The sequence below is a fragment of the Papaver somniferum genome, chromosome 10, assembly GCF_003573695.1.
Source record: "Papaver somniferum cultivar HN1 chromosome 10, ASM357369v1, whole genome shotgun sequence".
NCBI lineage: Eukaryota > Viridiplantae > Streptophyta > Magnoliopsida > Ranunculales > Papaveraceae > Papaver > Papaver somniferum.
Window position 1 is genome coordinate 27,408,180 of NC_039367.1, and position 17,232 is coordinate 27,425,411.

The 17,232-nt window shown below is 36.7% G+C and overlaps 3 protein-coding genes across 5 annotated transcripts; 1 reads left to right on the plus strand and 2 right to left on the minus strand.

Annotated features, from left to right (window-relative positions):
• The first annotated feature begins 3,832 nt into the window (after positions 1–3,832).
• On the plus strand, positions 3,833–6,867 carry LOC113318960. Of its 3 annotated transcripts, none has more exons than XM_026567259.1 (3): positions 3,833–4,405; positions 4,631–5,449; positions 5,640–6,867. In XM_026567259.1, the coding sequence occupies exons 2-3, from the start codon at positions 4,935–4,937 to the stop codon at positions 6,853–6,855; spliced, it is 1,731 nt and encodes a 576-aa protein (XP_026423044.1). In that variant the 5' UTR covers positions 3,833–4,405; positions 4,631–4,934; the 3' UTR covers positions 6,856–6,867. The 3 variants fall into 3 exon arrangements, with proteins under 3 accessions (XP_026423044.1, XP_026423045.1, XP_026423043.1); XM_026567260.1 differs by having other exon boundaries at positions 4,675–5,449; XM_026567258.1 differs by having other exon boundaries at positions 3,833–4,209; positions 4,303–5,449.
• Positions 6,868–7,189: 322 nt separating this feature from the next.
• On the minus strand, positions 7,190–9,706 carry LOC113318961 (tropomyosin beta chain-like). Its single transcript, XM_026567261.1, has 2 exons — positions 8,230–9,706; positions 7,190–7,522 (listed from the first exon to the last, which is right to left on the minus strand). The coding sequence occupies exon 1, from the start codon at positions 9,474–9,476 to the stop codon at positions 8,436–8,438; it is 1,041 nt and encodes a 346-aa protein (XP_026423046.1). The 5' UTR covers positions 9,477–9,706; the 3' UTR covers positions 7,190–7,522; positions 8,230–8,435.
• Positions 9,707–13,656: 3,950 nt separating this feature from the next.
• Positions 13,657–16,477, minus strand: LOC113317654 (F-box/kelch-repeat protein At3g23880-like). Its single transcript, XM_026565797.1, has 2 exons — positions 16,396–16,477; positions 13,657–15,227 (listed from the first exon to the last, which is right to left on the minus strand). Exon 2 carries the CDS (start codon positions 15,220–15,222, stop codon positions 13,861–13,863), a length of 1,362 nt encoding a protein of 453 aa, XP_026421582.1. The 5' UTR covers positions 15,223–15,227; positions 16,396–16,477; the 3' UTR covers positions 13,657–13,860.
• Positions 16,478–17,232: the final 755 nt, after the last annotated feature.

Sequence of the window (17,232 nt, forward strand, 5' to 3'; positions counted from 1 at the left end):
AGTTTATTTGATCGTGATCTCTTCCTTATGTAACTGTTTTCTTTCACTTTCTTTTTCGTTGCTAATTGTATTAGACAATTCTTATGAGCTTCTTTATTTATGTGGTGTAAAAAAATTCTTGGACTAGCTAAGTGGCCATTTTGTTTTTTCTAACCATTAACAGAATGATGGAAAATATAAACATTGATTTGAGGTTTTGAAATCTAGTTAGGACTAATAGTTATGTTCATTGGACAACATCAGTAATTTCTAATATGCCTTGAGTGAGCCTTGAACCTAAGTGGGTGTTGAATTGATGGGTTTGTTTCTGTCTAACTAATATGGGATTTAATTTGCAGTACAAAGGAGAGTTCTATACTGAACTTGATCATGACAGTATTTCTTGTTATCTTTTTGACCTATCTTTTTTTGTTTGATTGTAATTGCTGACTTTTACAATGTAAGTGCTAAAAACTTGATAAAACCATTATTTCATGTGGTATTTTGATACTTTCTAGATGTTGTCACATGGTGAAATTGCTTAAAATACAGAAAGTATTGAGTAAGTAGTATAAGTTTCATTTATATGATATATGATGTATGTGAATGGAATGTGGTTTCTCATATGCCATGTAATTTTCATACTTGTTTAAATGTAGACATTTTCTTCGTGTTGTAGTTGTTTATCTGATTTTTTATTATTTTTGTTGCAGTCTATTCAAATTGAGGAATATTAGTGTGTATGTGGAGCCAAGGAATGAGACTTTGGTATTTCCTGAGTGTCATAGAGATGAAACAGAGTTAGTAAGGTTGAGTATATGGTGTATTCTAGATTGTCTTTGGATTTGTCTAAGGAGAAGTATTGTTTATATTGGTTTAAGGAACCATGTATGGCACAACCATTGCTAAATAATGATGATTTTGATGATTTTTGGGAGGATTCTTATGTGAATGATGATGGGTGTATATGTTTGTGGATGGGGATAAATGGTACAAAGTTTGGGACTCCAAAAACTACACCAGAGAAGAAAGTTAGTAAGAAAACTACACCTAGAAGATCTCCAAGGCTAAACATAGTGGATAATTTTACATAGTCAGTAGAAGATGTATCAAGAAAGCTGAGTTTCACTGATTTTCTACAACAAGCTAAAGAGGATCAATTCCAAAAGCCATTGACCTTGATGATGATGTATTTGATGTTGGACATTGGGTAAAAGCTACAAATGAAGTTAAGTTTGTTGAAGATGTAGACAATATTCAGATGGAGAACATCAAAATAGATGAATGTCACCCAATTGAGGATCCAGAAGCTCCTCCAGTATATGACAGTGATGAAGACATTGAGTATGGGTCACATGAAGAAGAGCAGGAAGACAAAGAAGAAGAAGAAGAAGAAGAAGAAGAAGAAGAAGAAGAAGAAGAAGAAAAAAGCAAAGAAAAAGGTATATTTCATTTATAACTGATTTCATTTATTATAATTTATAACTTATTATATGGTACTGATGTTGATCATGAATGTGCAGGTAAGGATGTGGATGATAGACCTGCTTACATGGATGACTTTGATGATGATTTTGGTCAGTACATGATGTAGATCTTTTCCCTGAATAAGAAGTTATTACTCCAGTAGATCCTAGCAAAATTGATGTAAAAACTATATTTGCAAGTAAGCAAGCATTTAAGAAACATCTCAGAGGTTTTTTTGTTCTTAATAAATGTAAATTTATTTTGGATAGAAGTGTTCCCTCTAGAATAAAGGCTGAGTGTAGGTTTAAAACAGAACATGATTGTCCTTGATTTGTGTATGCTAGCAAGAAAGAGGGTGAGAAGACTTTTATTCTTAGGAAAGTGAATTTTGAATATAAGTGTCTGCCATTTATATCACCATCTTCTACTCCAGCTTCTACAACACCTACGAGTCTTCCATCTATAGCACCATCTTCTGCTCCAGCCTCTACAAGAAATAACATTTCTCAGAACTTATTTGGCATTCGATCTGTATCTCAGAACATAAAACAACGAAAGGGAAGGGGAAATGGAAAGGCTAAGAAGAAATGATTTGAGATCTGTTCTTTTTTTTGGTTTTTTGTTTTTTGTGTTTATGAAGACAGTGTTTGTGTTTAAGAAAGCTAAGTAGACAATATTTCTTTCTTGGGCCCTTCTTTCTTTTGTAGACTTGAATTAATGATGAATCAAAAGTGGAAGTTTGTTTATTAGTACATTTACAGGTTACATTTTCAGATTGTTGAGTTCCTTACATATGGCATTAAGTTGTAAACTTGAATGCATAATTCTGTTTTTTGCAGCAATGAAGACTTCATCTGAGACCCACTTAAAACCGTCACAATTTCTACAAGTGAGGTATGCTATGTTCTTGTTGTGTTCATTCTTGCAAAATTTCATCTCCATCTTGATTTGCAGTGATCTTTGTTGCAGGTTTGATTTTGTAGTGGCCAGTTTTTGAAGCAGTGACCAGATACTCCGCAAGCGTAACATCCATTCTCTACTGGTAATTTCACCATCTTGCATTTCACAGGATCCATGGCATCGTCAAACCATTCAAAGTACTGACAAATTGGAATTGAACACTTCAAAACATTTTTCCATTTGTTTCTTTTGTTTTTGAACACAATAGTTGCCTTACACCATTACATGGTATATATTTGCATCTGGAATAAATCCAAGGACATACCTTTGGATCATGACTTCCATGGTCACAGATAGAACATGAAATCAGAGTTTTTTTTTGAATCTAACCTTGTTACTGATGCTGCTGCTACTGGTGCCTGGAGAGTTTACTTCACTTTGGCTCATGTCTCAATTTTTTTGTTTGTTTTTGATCTGTTCAGTTGGAGAAACACTAGGGTTCTTCTCTGCAATAAGGCCTAATTTATATGAAGGAAGCTTAAGCCGACCGTTAAAATCCGACCGTTACAGAGAAAGCACATTTTCTTCACAGGTTAACTGTTTGGGTACGAACTCAGACGACCGTTAAAATCCGAGTCACCGAGTTGACTAGATCCCAGTTTGGGTATGAACTCAGACGAGGGTTAAGTTGTCTTTTACCTACCAGGTTAACTGCCACGTAGACAGTTAACCACCTAAAAATATTTTTTTGAAAAAAACGGGATGGAAATTGTCAATATCGGCCAGATTATATAAACATTCAAAAAAAAAACGGCCAGATTCTTAAATATAGTTCAAAAAGATGGTCACTTTATTTAAAAGCCCTTCTTTTTTCTCTCAAACGGACAATTGTTTATACCGTGTAGACTTTTAATTCTCTATCACACGGTTAGATTTGTACTCCTTCACTTAGTCTCTCCTTCACTTTGATAGGGATAGACTGTTTTAGAGTCTATCCCATAGCTCTTGTTCCTGGAGATTATGTTATTGGAATTTTCTGTGATATTTAATAAAAATACGCATTTTAACTTTGCATTAAACACGGTATATAACTGTAGTCAAGTTCATAGTTAGATGATGTCATATCTTAATAATCCAAAGGCTACTAGACTGCCGATTAAAAAAAATCCCATTTTCATGACCTAACTTTGTACTTCATAGTAAATATTCTAAAATAAAACATAACAACGTTATTTTATTTATGCTTCAAAAAAGAAATATTATTTTATTATTTTAATTTTTTCATAATAACAACATTATTAATCAGCTTGCAACTGTTGGCCAACCATTGACACAAAACAGAAATAATTAATACACCGTGAAAAAAAAACCGTGAATGAATCGTTTGAGAGGGGGTGGTGGGACCCAACGGTGCTGGATCTGTATCATTGCTGGACACAAAAACCCAATCACATGCACAGTAAATTCCACATCTTTGTTACCCTTTTCATCTCCATGGCCATTTCAATCTACAGACCTGGATCATCTATTTAAAATATATCTAGCTAGCTATCTATATAACCAAATCACATACATTCACCAAGATTAACCAAATTAACCCTCCCATCTTCACCAACAGTAACAAAATCACATTCATAAAATCCACTAAATGAATCCAATACGGAAAGGTATTGGAGTTTTCAAAATCTGAATTGGATCACCGGTATCTTCCTTATTCGTGTTGAACTAGAATCAGAAATGGCTATTTCTGGGCAATTTAAGAGGCAGCATTCCATATTCCAACCCGAACAGTTCGTCTATGTAAAGAAGCTTGGATAAAATCCTTTGGAAGTTGTGAACTCAAGAGTTGAAGAGGAGTTCAGGGTTTGAAAATTGTCAATTTCAATTTTCTCATAAATTTTTTTTCATTTTCAATTTTCTGAAAGAAGAAAAATTCAATTTCAAAATTTCAATCAGATGGAGAAACCAGTTTTATCAGCTCAGAAAAGAAGTGAACGGAAGCTTCCCCCAGCACCAAAGGTCGCACCTTGGCTTGTTTTTCCACATGGAAAAGAGAAAGGTAAGTTCCATACTTTTTATGATATAAGTAGTCCCACGAAGAGGAAACCTGTCAACAAATTCATACCAGAATTAAGCGAAAAACAGTTTTGGCAGAAACCATCTCATCAAGGATGGGTAGTCGTTCTTATTCGCTGGGATGATGATCCAAATTATTGTTTTCTATGGAATCCTGCTTCACTAGAAACTATCAAGTTACCTAATTTAGATCCCTTTATCGAACCAGAACCAAATTTTATCATAGATCGTGTCTTGTCTTCACCTCCTCAGTGTAGCAGCAGCAGCAGTGGTAGCAGTAATAGCATTAGCAGCAGCAACAGTGGTAGCAGTAGCAGCAGCAGCAGCAGCGATGATGACGGTGCGGCCGATAATGTAGAGAAGGACTCCATGGTGTTTTTCCTTATTGGAGATGATGGGTCTAACTTTTTTATTTATTGTAGTCCTGGTGATAAAGAATGGAGAAAACATGTGTTTGTTGATATCATTCAAACCTCGGTCAATGTTTTTCCTTAAAAGGGAAGTTATTTATAATGGGAATGTGCGAAAGCCTGCTGGAGATCACAATTTCTGATATTGATAGTGGTGATGATGAACAAGTAACCCTCAAGACAAGCGAAGTTATTCCCACTGATAACAATGTTAGTGCCGTAAGAGTAGCTGGATCATTGGCTTATTCTTGTCAAAGTGTTGTTATGGAGTCTTTTGGTGAAGTTTTTAAGATAGATAGATATCACATTCCAAGAGGTGTTTATCGAAACTTTTTAACCAGCATAGATATAGCAAAGTTGGATTTCTCCTCAATGGCTTGGGAGGAAGTAAGCAGTTTGGATGACTATGTATTCTTTCTTGGGGACAATAATCAACTGTCTTGCTTGGCTCAGAGTTGGGTCTTCCCAGGGGTTGTGTATTTTACACAGGATGGCGAAATAAGCTTGTACAAGTATGATTTGGAAGATAAAAGTGTCTCACATTGTTTACCATGTCCTGATATACCAACCCCATGGTCCTCGCCTGAATGGCTGATGATTAGTGCTGCAACACCAAGGTAACTTTGATGAACAATACATTCTTTATCTGTTTATTTGTTTCGTAAACTATCACAGCCAACAGTGATCACTTATTTCTGTTTAGCATTTATATTACTAAATGTTTTGTTTTTCGCTCTGTAACTATCACAGCCAACAGTGCTCACTTGTGCCCCTGAAATGCTGTCTTATCCATTCCTTTATTTGTAGGGTTGACGATTTTAAAAAAACAAGAAACCATGTGCTGGGAAAGGAAGCAGAGATAGCCACTAGAGCAACTGTAACTAGTGTTGATAAGGATGCTGAAATAGAGCATATTGAAGAAGCAATACCTTCGTTTATGGATAACGATGATACGGTGAGGTTGATTTCGGATCGACTCCATACGGTAGAATACATGCATTTGCGTGCAGTGAGCAAAAAATATCGATCCATGTTAAATCTCAGAAGGTCTCCTTCTAGGACTGTGCGGACGACTGGTTTATCACCGTGGCTGTTTTTTGCGAAATATGATCAGCCTGTCTACAATTTCGTAAGCCCGATGCATAATAACGAGAATTACCTCGTGCACATCCCTGAAGTGTTAAGAGGTTCTACAGTCCGCTTCTCCAAAGATGTCTGGTTGCTCATGTTAAAAGACAAGACTTTGTTCTTCTACAACCCCTTGTCGAAATCAATTGTTGGACTTCCAGATTTGCCAGATGATTGTAACTTGTCAGGTATCTCATTCTCATCTTTGCCAACTTCTTCAGATTGCATAGTTTTTGGCATCGATAGATTTGTACAGGAAACTGTTGAAATCACCTTCATTAGACGTGGAGATGAAGACTGGAAAAATTATCACTGCAATAACATTTATTTACCTCCCATTAAGACTAAATTGGGGTTCGAGCCAAATTTTAACAGTCCAGTTTTCCACCGCGGAGCTTTCTATTGCTTAGACTTAAACGGAACTTTGGGAGTATTTAAATTAGAGAATGGCACTAGTTGGGAAATTCTAGCCATGGTAGCCCAGCCTAAATGTGAGTTTATCTACAAGAGTTTTCTGGTGGAGTGTGAAAGTAATCTCTTATGTGTGTTATTAGGCCGATTAGGAAAATGGGTTCGTATTTTTAGATTGAACAACGATGCAATGGTTTGGGTTGAAGTTAAGCATTTGGGGCGGCATATGTTGTTTATTAGCCATACATCCAGTATATCAGCAATTGCTCCAACTGTGCAAATGGAAAACAAAATCTACTTCCCGAGGTTGCATGACGATGGGATTATATTTTATTCTCTTGATACATGTTTGTACCACTGTCTAGGGTGTAAGCATTCTGCTAAAGATTATGGTAATTCGAAGGAGAACTTAGTTTGCAGTTGGATTGAGCCTAATTGTTCTGAGACGCCTTCGGATCAGTATCTTGACTGGTTTAACTTCTAGAAAAGTAATGTAGTTCAGATACTTAATGTAATTTAATTTAATTACTTTCCTTTCATCTGTAAATTCATTGAGTCAATAGGCACAGTGAGTCAAACTCAAAGTACGCTGTCAGATGAGTCTAGTTCTCTCACTGTCTCACCCAAATTTTAAAATCTAAACTACAAAAAGAAGTTACACATGTTGCCTCGTTCTTGAATGTGGCTACAAAAAGAAGTTATCCAAGAATCATCCCAGCAAAATTTCCTAAAAGTAGCAAAAGATGATGCCATTATCAAAGCATAAAGAAGAGATCAGGTGGGAGCACTTGATTCTGTTTAAACAAAAGTGTAGTAGGAGAGTCGTCAGCATTAGAGCGAAGTGAAAAGCGATTTTCTTCTTCTGTTGACTTGAGTATGTTAGTCTCCTTACTTATCTTCCTCATCGTCGCTGATATCCACGATTTCTCCGTCACTGTCGATCTCGACAATCTCAACAGATGATGTAGTTGATGGCCTTGCACCATCTTCTTGTCTGTCCAAAGCTAGATTTTCACTTGATGGTATCCCACTGCACTTGCGGATAGTTGGTGCCCCTTGTGTCTCAAAACCTACTTGGTGTCCAGATGCACTTGCAAAGTAATCCTTGACACCTTCAACAGACTTGCACTGATTGTTGACATGCTCTAAGTCTGCAAGAAAAATCCAAAGTTAGAAATACAAACTGGAACTGAAAATGTGAATTTGGAATGTTCCCAAAGGGCTAAACCAGTGTAAAGGAAAGCTGTGGATAAATGGGACTCAACCCTAGACATACTCATTACTAAATTCATCTGAATTTGTCAGGGCCATAAGTTTAGAAGCTGGTGACGAGATTGGAATGTTTTGGAATCTCAAGAAGCATGCCAGAATAATGACTGTTGCTTAAACTCATCCTCATTCAATTTGTAATGACAAATGTTTTCATACTTTTTCAATTAATGGTGTAGTGAAATTTCTTTCAGTTTAGTTTTCAGATATTCTTTTGTATAGTTCTCTTTGATAATCAGCTTGCACACTTGCTAAGCTCAATGTTTCCATAACGGACAATCGCCCATCCTAAATGCTATCATATACAGGAAAATTCTATGGTTTTGTCATTGAATTCTTTTTCATTAACGCTGAAGATTTAGTTGAACAGGGTAGTTCAGGCAGACATTTCGAATATAGTAAAAAGGAACAAGTGACCTCTAACAGCAGGGTATGCTCCATATGAATGCAAACACAGACAAGACACTGTAAAATATCCAACCATGTATGCATCTACATGAACACATAGAGAAACAATGGAATGGCGCGAAAGCTACAGTAAGAAAAGTCATACAAATAAGGCACTAGATAAAAAGGATATGAGTGACACCTGAGGCGTGCGCACCATCGAATTTACTTGCAGTGAGGAAGAAGGTTTGCAACTGGCAGGTGTAAGAGTAGAATTTAGGCTGATTTCAGTTCTAGTCAGGTGAACCGCATTAGCTACACAGACTGCGCCATCGGCTTCCCTGCAGGTTTGTTCACATGTCACTCCGTTTCGCAAGCCTCTTAATGTTGAATTCTCTTCTTCCACTTTCAAAAAAGCCGCGTCTCCAACTCCGTAAACCTCTTTGTCAAACTATCAATCTTGTCATCTTCAGCTTTTCTGTTCCCATTCTCCAAATTCCTGTTCTCAGTATTGAGCTGAACACACCTCTCTATTTCCTTTGATTCCAGCTTCTCAATAACCTCCTCCAAGACACATATTCTTTCTTGTAAACTCCTCTCCCTATCATACATCAGAATCCCTTTTCCCATTAAACCCTTGATATGCTCTTCCAACCCAGTGCACTTAGTCCTGTACTCTTCGCTCTGATGATCAAGACCGCCGTTTATTGCCAGAAGGTTCTTCAATTCCGTTTCCTTCTGTACTAGCTCTGCAGACAAACCTTGGCACTTGTTTCTACAATCCTCCAATTCTTTTCCCAGTGTTAACTCACGATCCAACGAGACGGTTTCTTCAATCTCCAATTCCATAACTTTCATTCTCAAATCCTCAATTTCACCAGCATCTCTTTTCTTCCCCAACTTCAAATACTCAACCTCTCTATTGAGCTGAACACATTCCTTCTCCAGACAATTAATCCTCTCTTGTCGGCTCTTCTCTCTTTCACTTGCTTCCTTCTCTATAACCACTGTCTTCTTTATCAATTGTTTACACCTCATCTTAAGTAAGTCCCCCTGAACCTCCAAATCCAAACACTCATTTTGTAAACCTTCAATTTCCTCAATTGCTTTTTGTTTCTCGTACTTCAAAGCATCAATTTCCCATTTGAGATGAACACACTCACATTTGTCCCTTAGCTCATCATCTTCCTTGATGTCTCTATTCTTTCTCCTCCTCTTGTAGACTATCACATTAGCATCCTCACCATCTAATTCTGAAATTTCTTTCTTCTTCTCAAAACCCCCCTCAAACCCTTTCTTCTTAACTTGTTGTTCCTTACACTCTATATACTTGTTTTTCAGGTCAGTGTAGTGGTGTCTTAGAACCAAACAAGTTACCTTCCAGTGTTCACTTTCTTCCTCTGCTCTGGTTAACTCACTCTCTAAATCTCTACTTGTTTTTCTACCCATTTCTAAAAAAGTTGTTGTTTCTCAGGTTTTACAGAATAAATACTAAAAGGGCAGCTTTATAATGAAAGAAAGAAAGAAATCAAGCAAAAAATAACTGATAATGGAAGGAAGGGGAAAAAAAAACTTGCCCATAACAGAGATGATCTTGAGTGATAATGGAAGGGAAGGAAAAAAGCATTTTGAGTAAGAAGAGAAGAGAGATGGTGGTGGGTAGATATAACTAGACGATAAAACACTGATCTCCGACGAACTGAGCAGAATTATTTTTACCTGTATACCCTTGTACAGTTTGCATTTTAGTTAGGGCTGTACAAAACCGAACCATAACCATAACCATAACCATAATCGGAACCGAATTTTTTTAACCGAACCGAACCATAACCATATTCCTATGGTTCATTAATGGTTGTCAGTTTCAGATAACCGACAACATCGGTTTCGGTTTAGGTTTTGAGATAAAACCGAACCAATAACCAATTGGTTAACCGATTAATAGTGACCATAGGATTAAATGATTTTAGGCCGTGGATGGGGATATTGAACCCTAATAACTTACATCACTCGACTCGACTGAGTCTTCTCTTCTTTCGTAGTCGTAGATATCAGAAAGCTCTTCTCGACTCGACTGCTTATGATTTGGAGAGGAAATTGGTTCAGGAAGCTCTTTCTCGTGATTCTTCTGGTGCTGTTCAATCCAACTTCTCTTTGATTACTCCTACTTCTGGTGTCTTCCAGGTTTGATTTCTTTTTGAAACTTTGTAGATCTGGGTTTTGTTTCAGATTCCTTTAAATTTTTTTTACTAGAAATGGAGATTTGGGGGTTTTGAATCTGCTATTGAAATTACTGATTAAGTTTTTTTTTTTTAATTTTTTGTTTTGTTTGATTTTTGTACCTTTATTCTTGATTTACAGGGATCTCTGCAAGTAGTTTGGTTGTGATTGTTGTCATGTTTATGTACAGATTTTGTGGGAATTTGGGGTTTTATTTGAACTGATTTTGATAAAGGTATTGCGATTGTGTATTTGTGTGTATCATTTGAAATGATTTTGATATTATGATTTTAATTATGATATTAGGGTTTGTAAAATTGAAAAAAATTGGGGATTTCAAATTAAGGTCATTTAGGTTGATTTACGCAGTGAGTTTTGCTTAATTTTTAATAAATTTTACAAGTTAATTCAGATTAAATGTATGGTTTATCACATTGCAGACTCTCCTTTTGACAATGCGAGGATCCAGTTCAACACCTAATGCCTCTGTTTCTTCTAATAAGCGTCCACCTCGACCTCCACCTAATGCAAGTTCAGATGGAGGTGCAAATTCAGCTGGAGGTGCAAGTGCTGCTAAAGATGCTAGTGTTGCTGGAGATGCTAGTGCAGATAGAGATGCAACTGAAGCTGGCATAACAGTGACAGAAACACATAGCAATAAGCGTAAAACCCCTGAAGATGCAACTGAAGATGACACAGAAGTGACAGAACCAAAGGGAAAGAAACGTTCTGATGTGTGGAACCACTTTGATATGGACCCCAAGCCTTCGAAATATGCAAAATGTCGCCACTGTAAGACAAAGATTGCAGCTCAGGGTACCAAGTATGGGACAGGTGGTATGAATAATCATTTGAAGATATGTAAAAAGAAGCCCAAGGAGGAAAAAGGACATCAAACTCTTGATTTTCAACCGGCTAGGCTAGGAGAAGAAGGAAAATTGGTTGCGGCAACTTTTAATCAAGATGCATGTACAAAGGAAGTGATTTTATTTGTGATTTTAGATGAGCAGCCGTTTAGAGTGGTTGAAGGAGAAGGGTTCAAGGAACTTTGTAGGGTACTTGAATCCAGATTCAAGATCCCTTCTCGTATGACCATTTCGCGGGGTGTATTAAATTTGTACGAAGCTGAAAAGGAGAAGATGAAATTTTAGGTTGGTGGAGGACTAATAGTACAAGGTATCCTGTATTATCACACATGGCGAGAGATATACTAGCCATACCAGTCTCTTTTGTTGCCTCGGAATCTTCCTTTAGTACTGGAAGGCGAGTTATTGATTCATATCGAAGTTCACTGCTGCCTAAGACAGTTGAGGCGTTGATTTGCACGCAAAGCTGGTTACGGACACCGGTTGATCTTGATCCAAACACCTTAGGAACTGATGATGCTGAAGATGTTTCAGGTATTTTCTATACTCACTTTTGTAAAATTCTGATTTGTTATTTTCTCTACTCACTGTTTGTCACTTATTGATGTAATTTCTTGCAGAATTTTTAGGTTCCCTTGCAACTTCTAAGTTCATCCGCATTGACATAGATGATGAAGAAGAAGAAGATTCAACTTTGTTATCGTGAAGTTGATTATAAATGATTTAACGGGTTAGCGGTAAGTTTATCTAGTTTGTAGTTTTAGCAGTTGATATTTTTTTTAGAATAAAACTTAGATTTGTTTAAGCATATGCATAGCCAAGTTGAAACAATGAACTGTCAATAATGTGAGTACTCTCCTTTACACCAAAATAGCTTAAACTCATGCCATTTCCTTTGAAGGTAGATCATCTTAGTCAAATGTTATGAATGTTCAGGGCTTACTTTACTTGTAACTTATGGGTTCTGCTTTGTGCTCTGAAAGGTTTACTTTCTTGTCTATTAGGTGCATTTGTTTTTTAACATGACTGATCACATAAGCCTTAATAATCTGATTAAAAAGTAAAGAGAGGAGGTGGTGGTGATATTAGTAGTAGTAGTGGTGGTGGTGGGTAGTCTAGAGAAGACGAAGATTATATGCCCTTCTGCTTGATATCATCTTTTCTTTCTTTCTTTTTTCGTTTTAGTGTTTATTGGATTCTGAAAACTCAGTTGGGTTTTGTTGCTTTACTTTAAAGCTGCAAAGGTTACTTGTTTCTTTCTTCTATTGTTGAGTCCTTCACAAAATTTACTATCTATTCTTTTTTGTCAAACCTCTTTTACTTTAGTTTGGGCAACTTTTCTTTGAAGATTAAACTGTTTTTCAGTTTAATCTTCCTTACATTATCTTGGTACTAGTGTGAAATTTGAGACTAATTAGAGAGGGGGATTTGAGTTTTGGATCTTGGTACTTTACTTTACTTAGTTTCATTGGTTGAGGTGATAATGTAACATTCACGTTAGAAATGCATATTCCAGTAAAAGGATCATCCTCAATTCCAGCTAAACGAATGCTTATTGTTTAGTGCTTCTCTACCATAGCGGTTGCTAATCTTGATGTTCTTAGTTACATTGTCATTATGTACCAGTGCACTGATCATGATTGAGAAGTTCATATTTAACTCGAGTTTGTGTACGTGCAGGTTACCATTACAACCTCCTGTGGAATACCCAATTTCTACACATGCAAAGTGTATTCACTGTAACAAACTATTTCCTGTCGACCCTTTTAGGAATGAGATCTCTATGTTGATTTTCCATCTAAAGATGTGTAGTCAGTTATGATTATGATTTTTTGATGTTTTTTCGTTTTTGTTATTAAGGAGAAACTAGACTCTTTGAAATTTAATGTTTTATCAATATGTATTGGAAGTTGGAACATTTGATGTATTTGAAACTTGAGTGACAGGTTCAGAAAAATTTGCCCGTCATTTTTGTGAGACTGACAGATATAAAAAATTTCAGTGACTTAGCTGGTTAACCAAAAACCGAATGGTTTTATACAAAACCGAGTTGGAACCGAACCGAGCAAAACCGAACTACCTTAATGGTTTCATTGGTTTTCATTATTGGAAACCGAATAGTTTGGTTTCGGTTTAATTTTTTCCAAAAACCGATGAAAACCGAACCATGTGCAGCCCTAATTTTAGTGCTGTTATGTGAGGGTAAAACTGGTCATTATTATTTGACTTCAAGTAACGGGAAACTGCTATATTTGTGCAACTAACAGTGCTGGGTTGGTATTAAAGGATGCCACTTTGGGTGTGGGTTGTGCCAAAATTCATTTGGCAAGATGCATCCACATACAGAATACAGCTGTCTTTTCTAGCCTATAAGCAGCTTAAGCAAAGTGGTTGGCACCACAGGCAGGCTCTGCAATTAAAGCTAACGTTTGGAATAGTAGTTGGGCACTCAATCCAGCAGCACCACCTAGCTATGTCAATCTTTCAAGTAATTCTTGCTTGGGGCTGGCCATATTCCCACGGAAAACATAACACTTGAATGGTAGAGAAAAAAGTAAAAACGATATAACAAAATGACTTCATGTTTAACTTCTTCAAATAAGTATCTAGAAAAACTGGAGAAGTAAAACTACCAAAAAAAAGACTGGGTAATATCTTATAATTATCAGAAGAGTGTCCCCAATCTGATAATTATAAGAACACATCTACTGCCTGTTCTTTAGTTAAAAAAGAAGTGCTTGAGATTCTCACATCTTAGGTTTCTTTAAAGTCGTGAACATCTTCCGAATATCGTTTAGTATTTCTTTATCATCTTCTTCTCGTTTCTTTTTGCTGCTCTCAGTATCTTCTTGTGCTTCTTCTTGTTCGTCTTCTTCTTCTTCCAAGTCATCATCATCTTCCGAGTCTTCACCAATGTGTTCTTCATCGGAATAACCGTTTAAGTAATAACCGTCTTCTTCTTTAGAGCATTCCACCTGTCCTTGCCATAAATAAGTACCTGAATTAAGGGACACTAAGCTCTCTACATAGGCAGAGATACTTAATAAACGCCCCCTTGCAACCTGAAAAGGCCTGAGATGTTCACTTGATTCATCCTTTGGGTCATACAGGATCAAATGCAAACCAGCATACCTCATCTCCAATCCTAATACAACCCTACCATTTTCAAAAGACCATAAGGGCATCAAGTCTGAAACGCATCCAGAAAGCTTTTGTTGGTCGACAGTGAAAAGTTTGGTCCAAGAATTTCTTGTTTCGCTGTCCAACTGCCACACATCGCTAGAAGCCTCTGGATTAGAACACATTAAACAAAGAGAACCTCCTAACACGCACAGTCTTCGGACATATTTTGTATAATCGAAGGTGTCAACATCCAAGGGATTTGGAATCTTAGGCAATGGCATGCTTACGAAAGTCACTTTCTCAAAGTCAAAATATATAATAGCTTCGCAGTCAAGGTCGTCACTATCAGTAACTGCTATCCAGTGAAGAGCTCCATTAACAGGCACACGAGCTATATCAGACATCCTTGAATCTTGAGAGAGATCATACGGGAATTCGCCAATGTATCTCCACGAGTCACATCTTAATTTATGGATATGAACCTCAATCCTAGGTATGTGTCTATAAGATGCTACAAAAACCACTTTGAAATCATCACTCTTGTCATCATAGCCAAGTCCGTAGTCAATTTGGCAACTGTGCGGGCGGGGGAAACGAAGTTCTGGAATGGGTAATTTCTTATACTCCTGAGTGGCCGGGTTCCAAGGGAATAGAACTTTTGACCCGCCAGAACTTATGCAAACCAAGCCATTACAATACCCAAAAACCGCAATTCCACTTTTGGACCTTACAGAGAAGTTAGTTTTCACGGGACGATCAAGTATAGAAGATGTTGGATCATAACTCATGGTGTAGATGTCCTTACCAGAATTAACCAAAAGACTGAATTTGTTCTTTTTGGTAGTATGGTTTAGGTGCTTTTGAACAAACTTGCGGTCTTTCAACAACTTGCACCACGCCTTGTTTACACACCTGAATCGTAAGATCGACTTCACAGGCAACCTAGCAAGGATGTCCATCATGATATCATCTGGGAAGCTGGCCATTATAGCTGTTACAGATAAGATGACATTACCACAAATTAGAGAAATATCGCATTAATTTTGGGTCTTCTCACTTGAACCTAGGGAAATTCAATTAAGGATCATCAAAAAATGTAAAACACCTTATGATTTTTGAGTCCTAGAGTCTTTGTTCAACAGAAAATTAAAAAAAAAAAAAACAGCAAAGAGTTCTTTTATTGTAGTTCCTGCTTTTATTAAAAGATAGTAAGACAAATTAGCCACTGATGTTCAAGTTTAAGACGATTCCTAATTAAGCTATGTCAAACCCAATATTCCTTTTTGCAGTCTCCTAATAGGTTCATGCTCAATTGTGTATTCATGACACAAAGACGAAAAACAATCAGCCTAAAGATGAAAGTAAGAAACTACGAAAGCAACAATCAAGTACACAAACTATACTCCCCCTTGAGCAACATTTTTTTACTAAAGAATTGAAAATTCCAGTGTGGTCATGAAGGGACTACATTAGATATACTTCTTAATATCTATCCAAAGAAAGCATTGGGCAAATGAAATACTAACATGGTGCAGGACAAAATATCTCAAACAGCTACTTGACTAGAGACTAGAGTACAGGAACCTCAGAATGTCGTTTCCGTTATTAATATTAGCATAAATCTTAACAAGCACCATTGATGATTATCAAAATGAAGTAATTTACCAAACATAATCCTAATCCAAGCTAGTTTCTTCTGGTTATCCATTCCATTTGTCATATTCAAAAACTCATATCACTTCACAAAATGTAAATTTGTCCCAAAACCCACAATTTTTTTTGTAGATTTAAGTCATCCCACACACAATCCCAATCCAAGAATGAATCCCTCTTTCTAAAATCAGTGATTCTTATGGCTCCAACATAAATCACCACTAATGGAGACGACGAGTCAATTCCTAGGGTTTTGTGATTAACCGAAGCAAAGGGTTTTCAAATACGGGTTTTGAGATTAACGGAAGCAAAGGGTTTTCAAATACGGAGGAGGAGGAGATATAAACCCTTAATTGAACACTAACAAGATAAAAGAGAGAAAGAGACAGATCATGAAATAACAAAAGAACCCTAGATTTTACCATATCAAATGAAAAAAATAGAAATAACATAAAGAGAGGGAGAGGGAGGAGGAGGAAGGAAGGAAGTAAGGGAAGGAAGAGTACCTGCAGGAATGTATTGAAGATTCGAGAGTATACACAAAACCAGAAATATTAGAAAGGTTTTATCTGGATGGAAGGAAAAGGAAGGAATTAGATTATTTTAAGAATTCTGTAATCCGGAATTAGGAGTTATAATCTGAACCGTGAATTAAACCGACGGTTGTACAAATGGCGCGACTTTCAAACTTAGGGCTAACTACGAATATGGCTAAACCTAACTACGAATGTGGCCAGACCAAGCAAGAGTTACTTGAAAGATTTGACATAGCTAGGTGGTGATGCTGGATTGAGTGCCCAACCACACAACCCCAACTGTTTTTCCAAACGTAAGACCGACTGTTGTGCCAACCACTTTGTTTGTGTTGTTTAGGGTAATTTCTATGGCAATGAACAAAAATTTTTTTATTGAGCCACGTGGATGAATATTTTTCACTATGGAAAACTAGAACAAAATGAATAAATTAATTTTTCAGGGTCCCACTATTATATCATTTTAAATAAATATTTTTTTAATAAAAATAAAAAATATACTAAGGTAAAATATAAAATAATATATTTGGTGAGATAAAATAGGATATAGTGAGATAAAAAACGATAAAGGTGTAAGTGGGGAAAAACGATTTCCTAGTTTTTACGGAATTGAAGAGTCGACCGTGTGGAGACTCCTTGAACCGAGCGAAATGTTGAACCTCACACAGATGCACTGCAAGAAGGGAGTGCTTTAAGTTCGAGAGATCAATCTGTAAGACCCCGGCCTAAACCAAGAACAATGGTCGTTTCAGAGTCAATTCGGTCACAAGAGAGGATGGGTTGATCTGTAGGAGGGAAGCTGAGAAATGC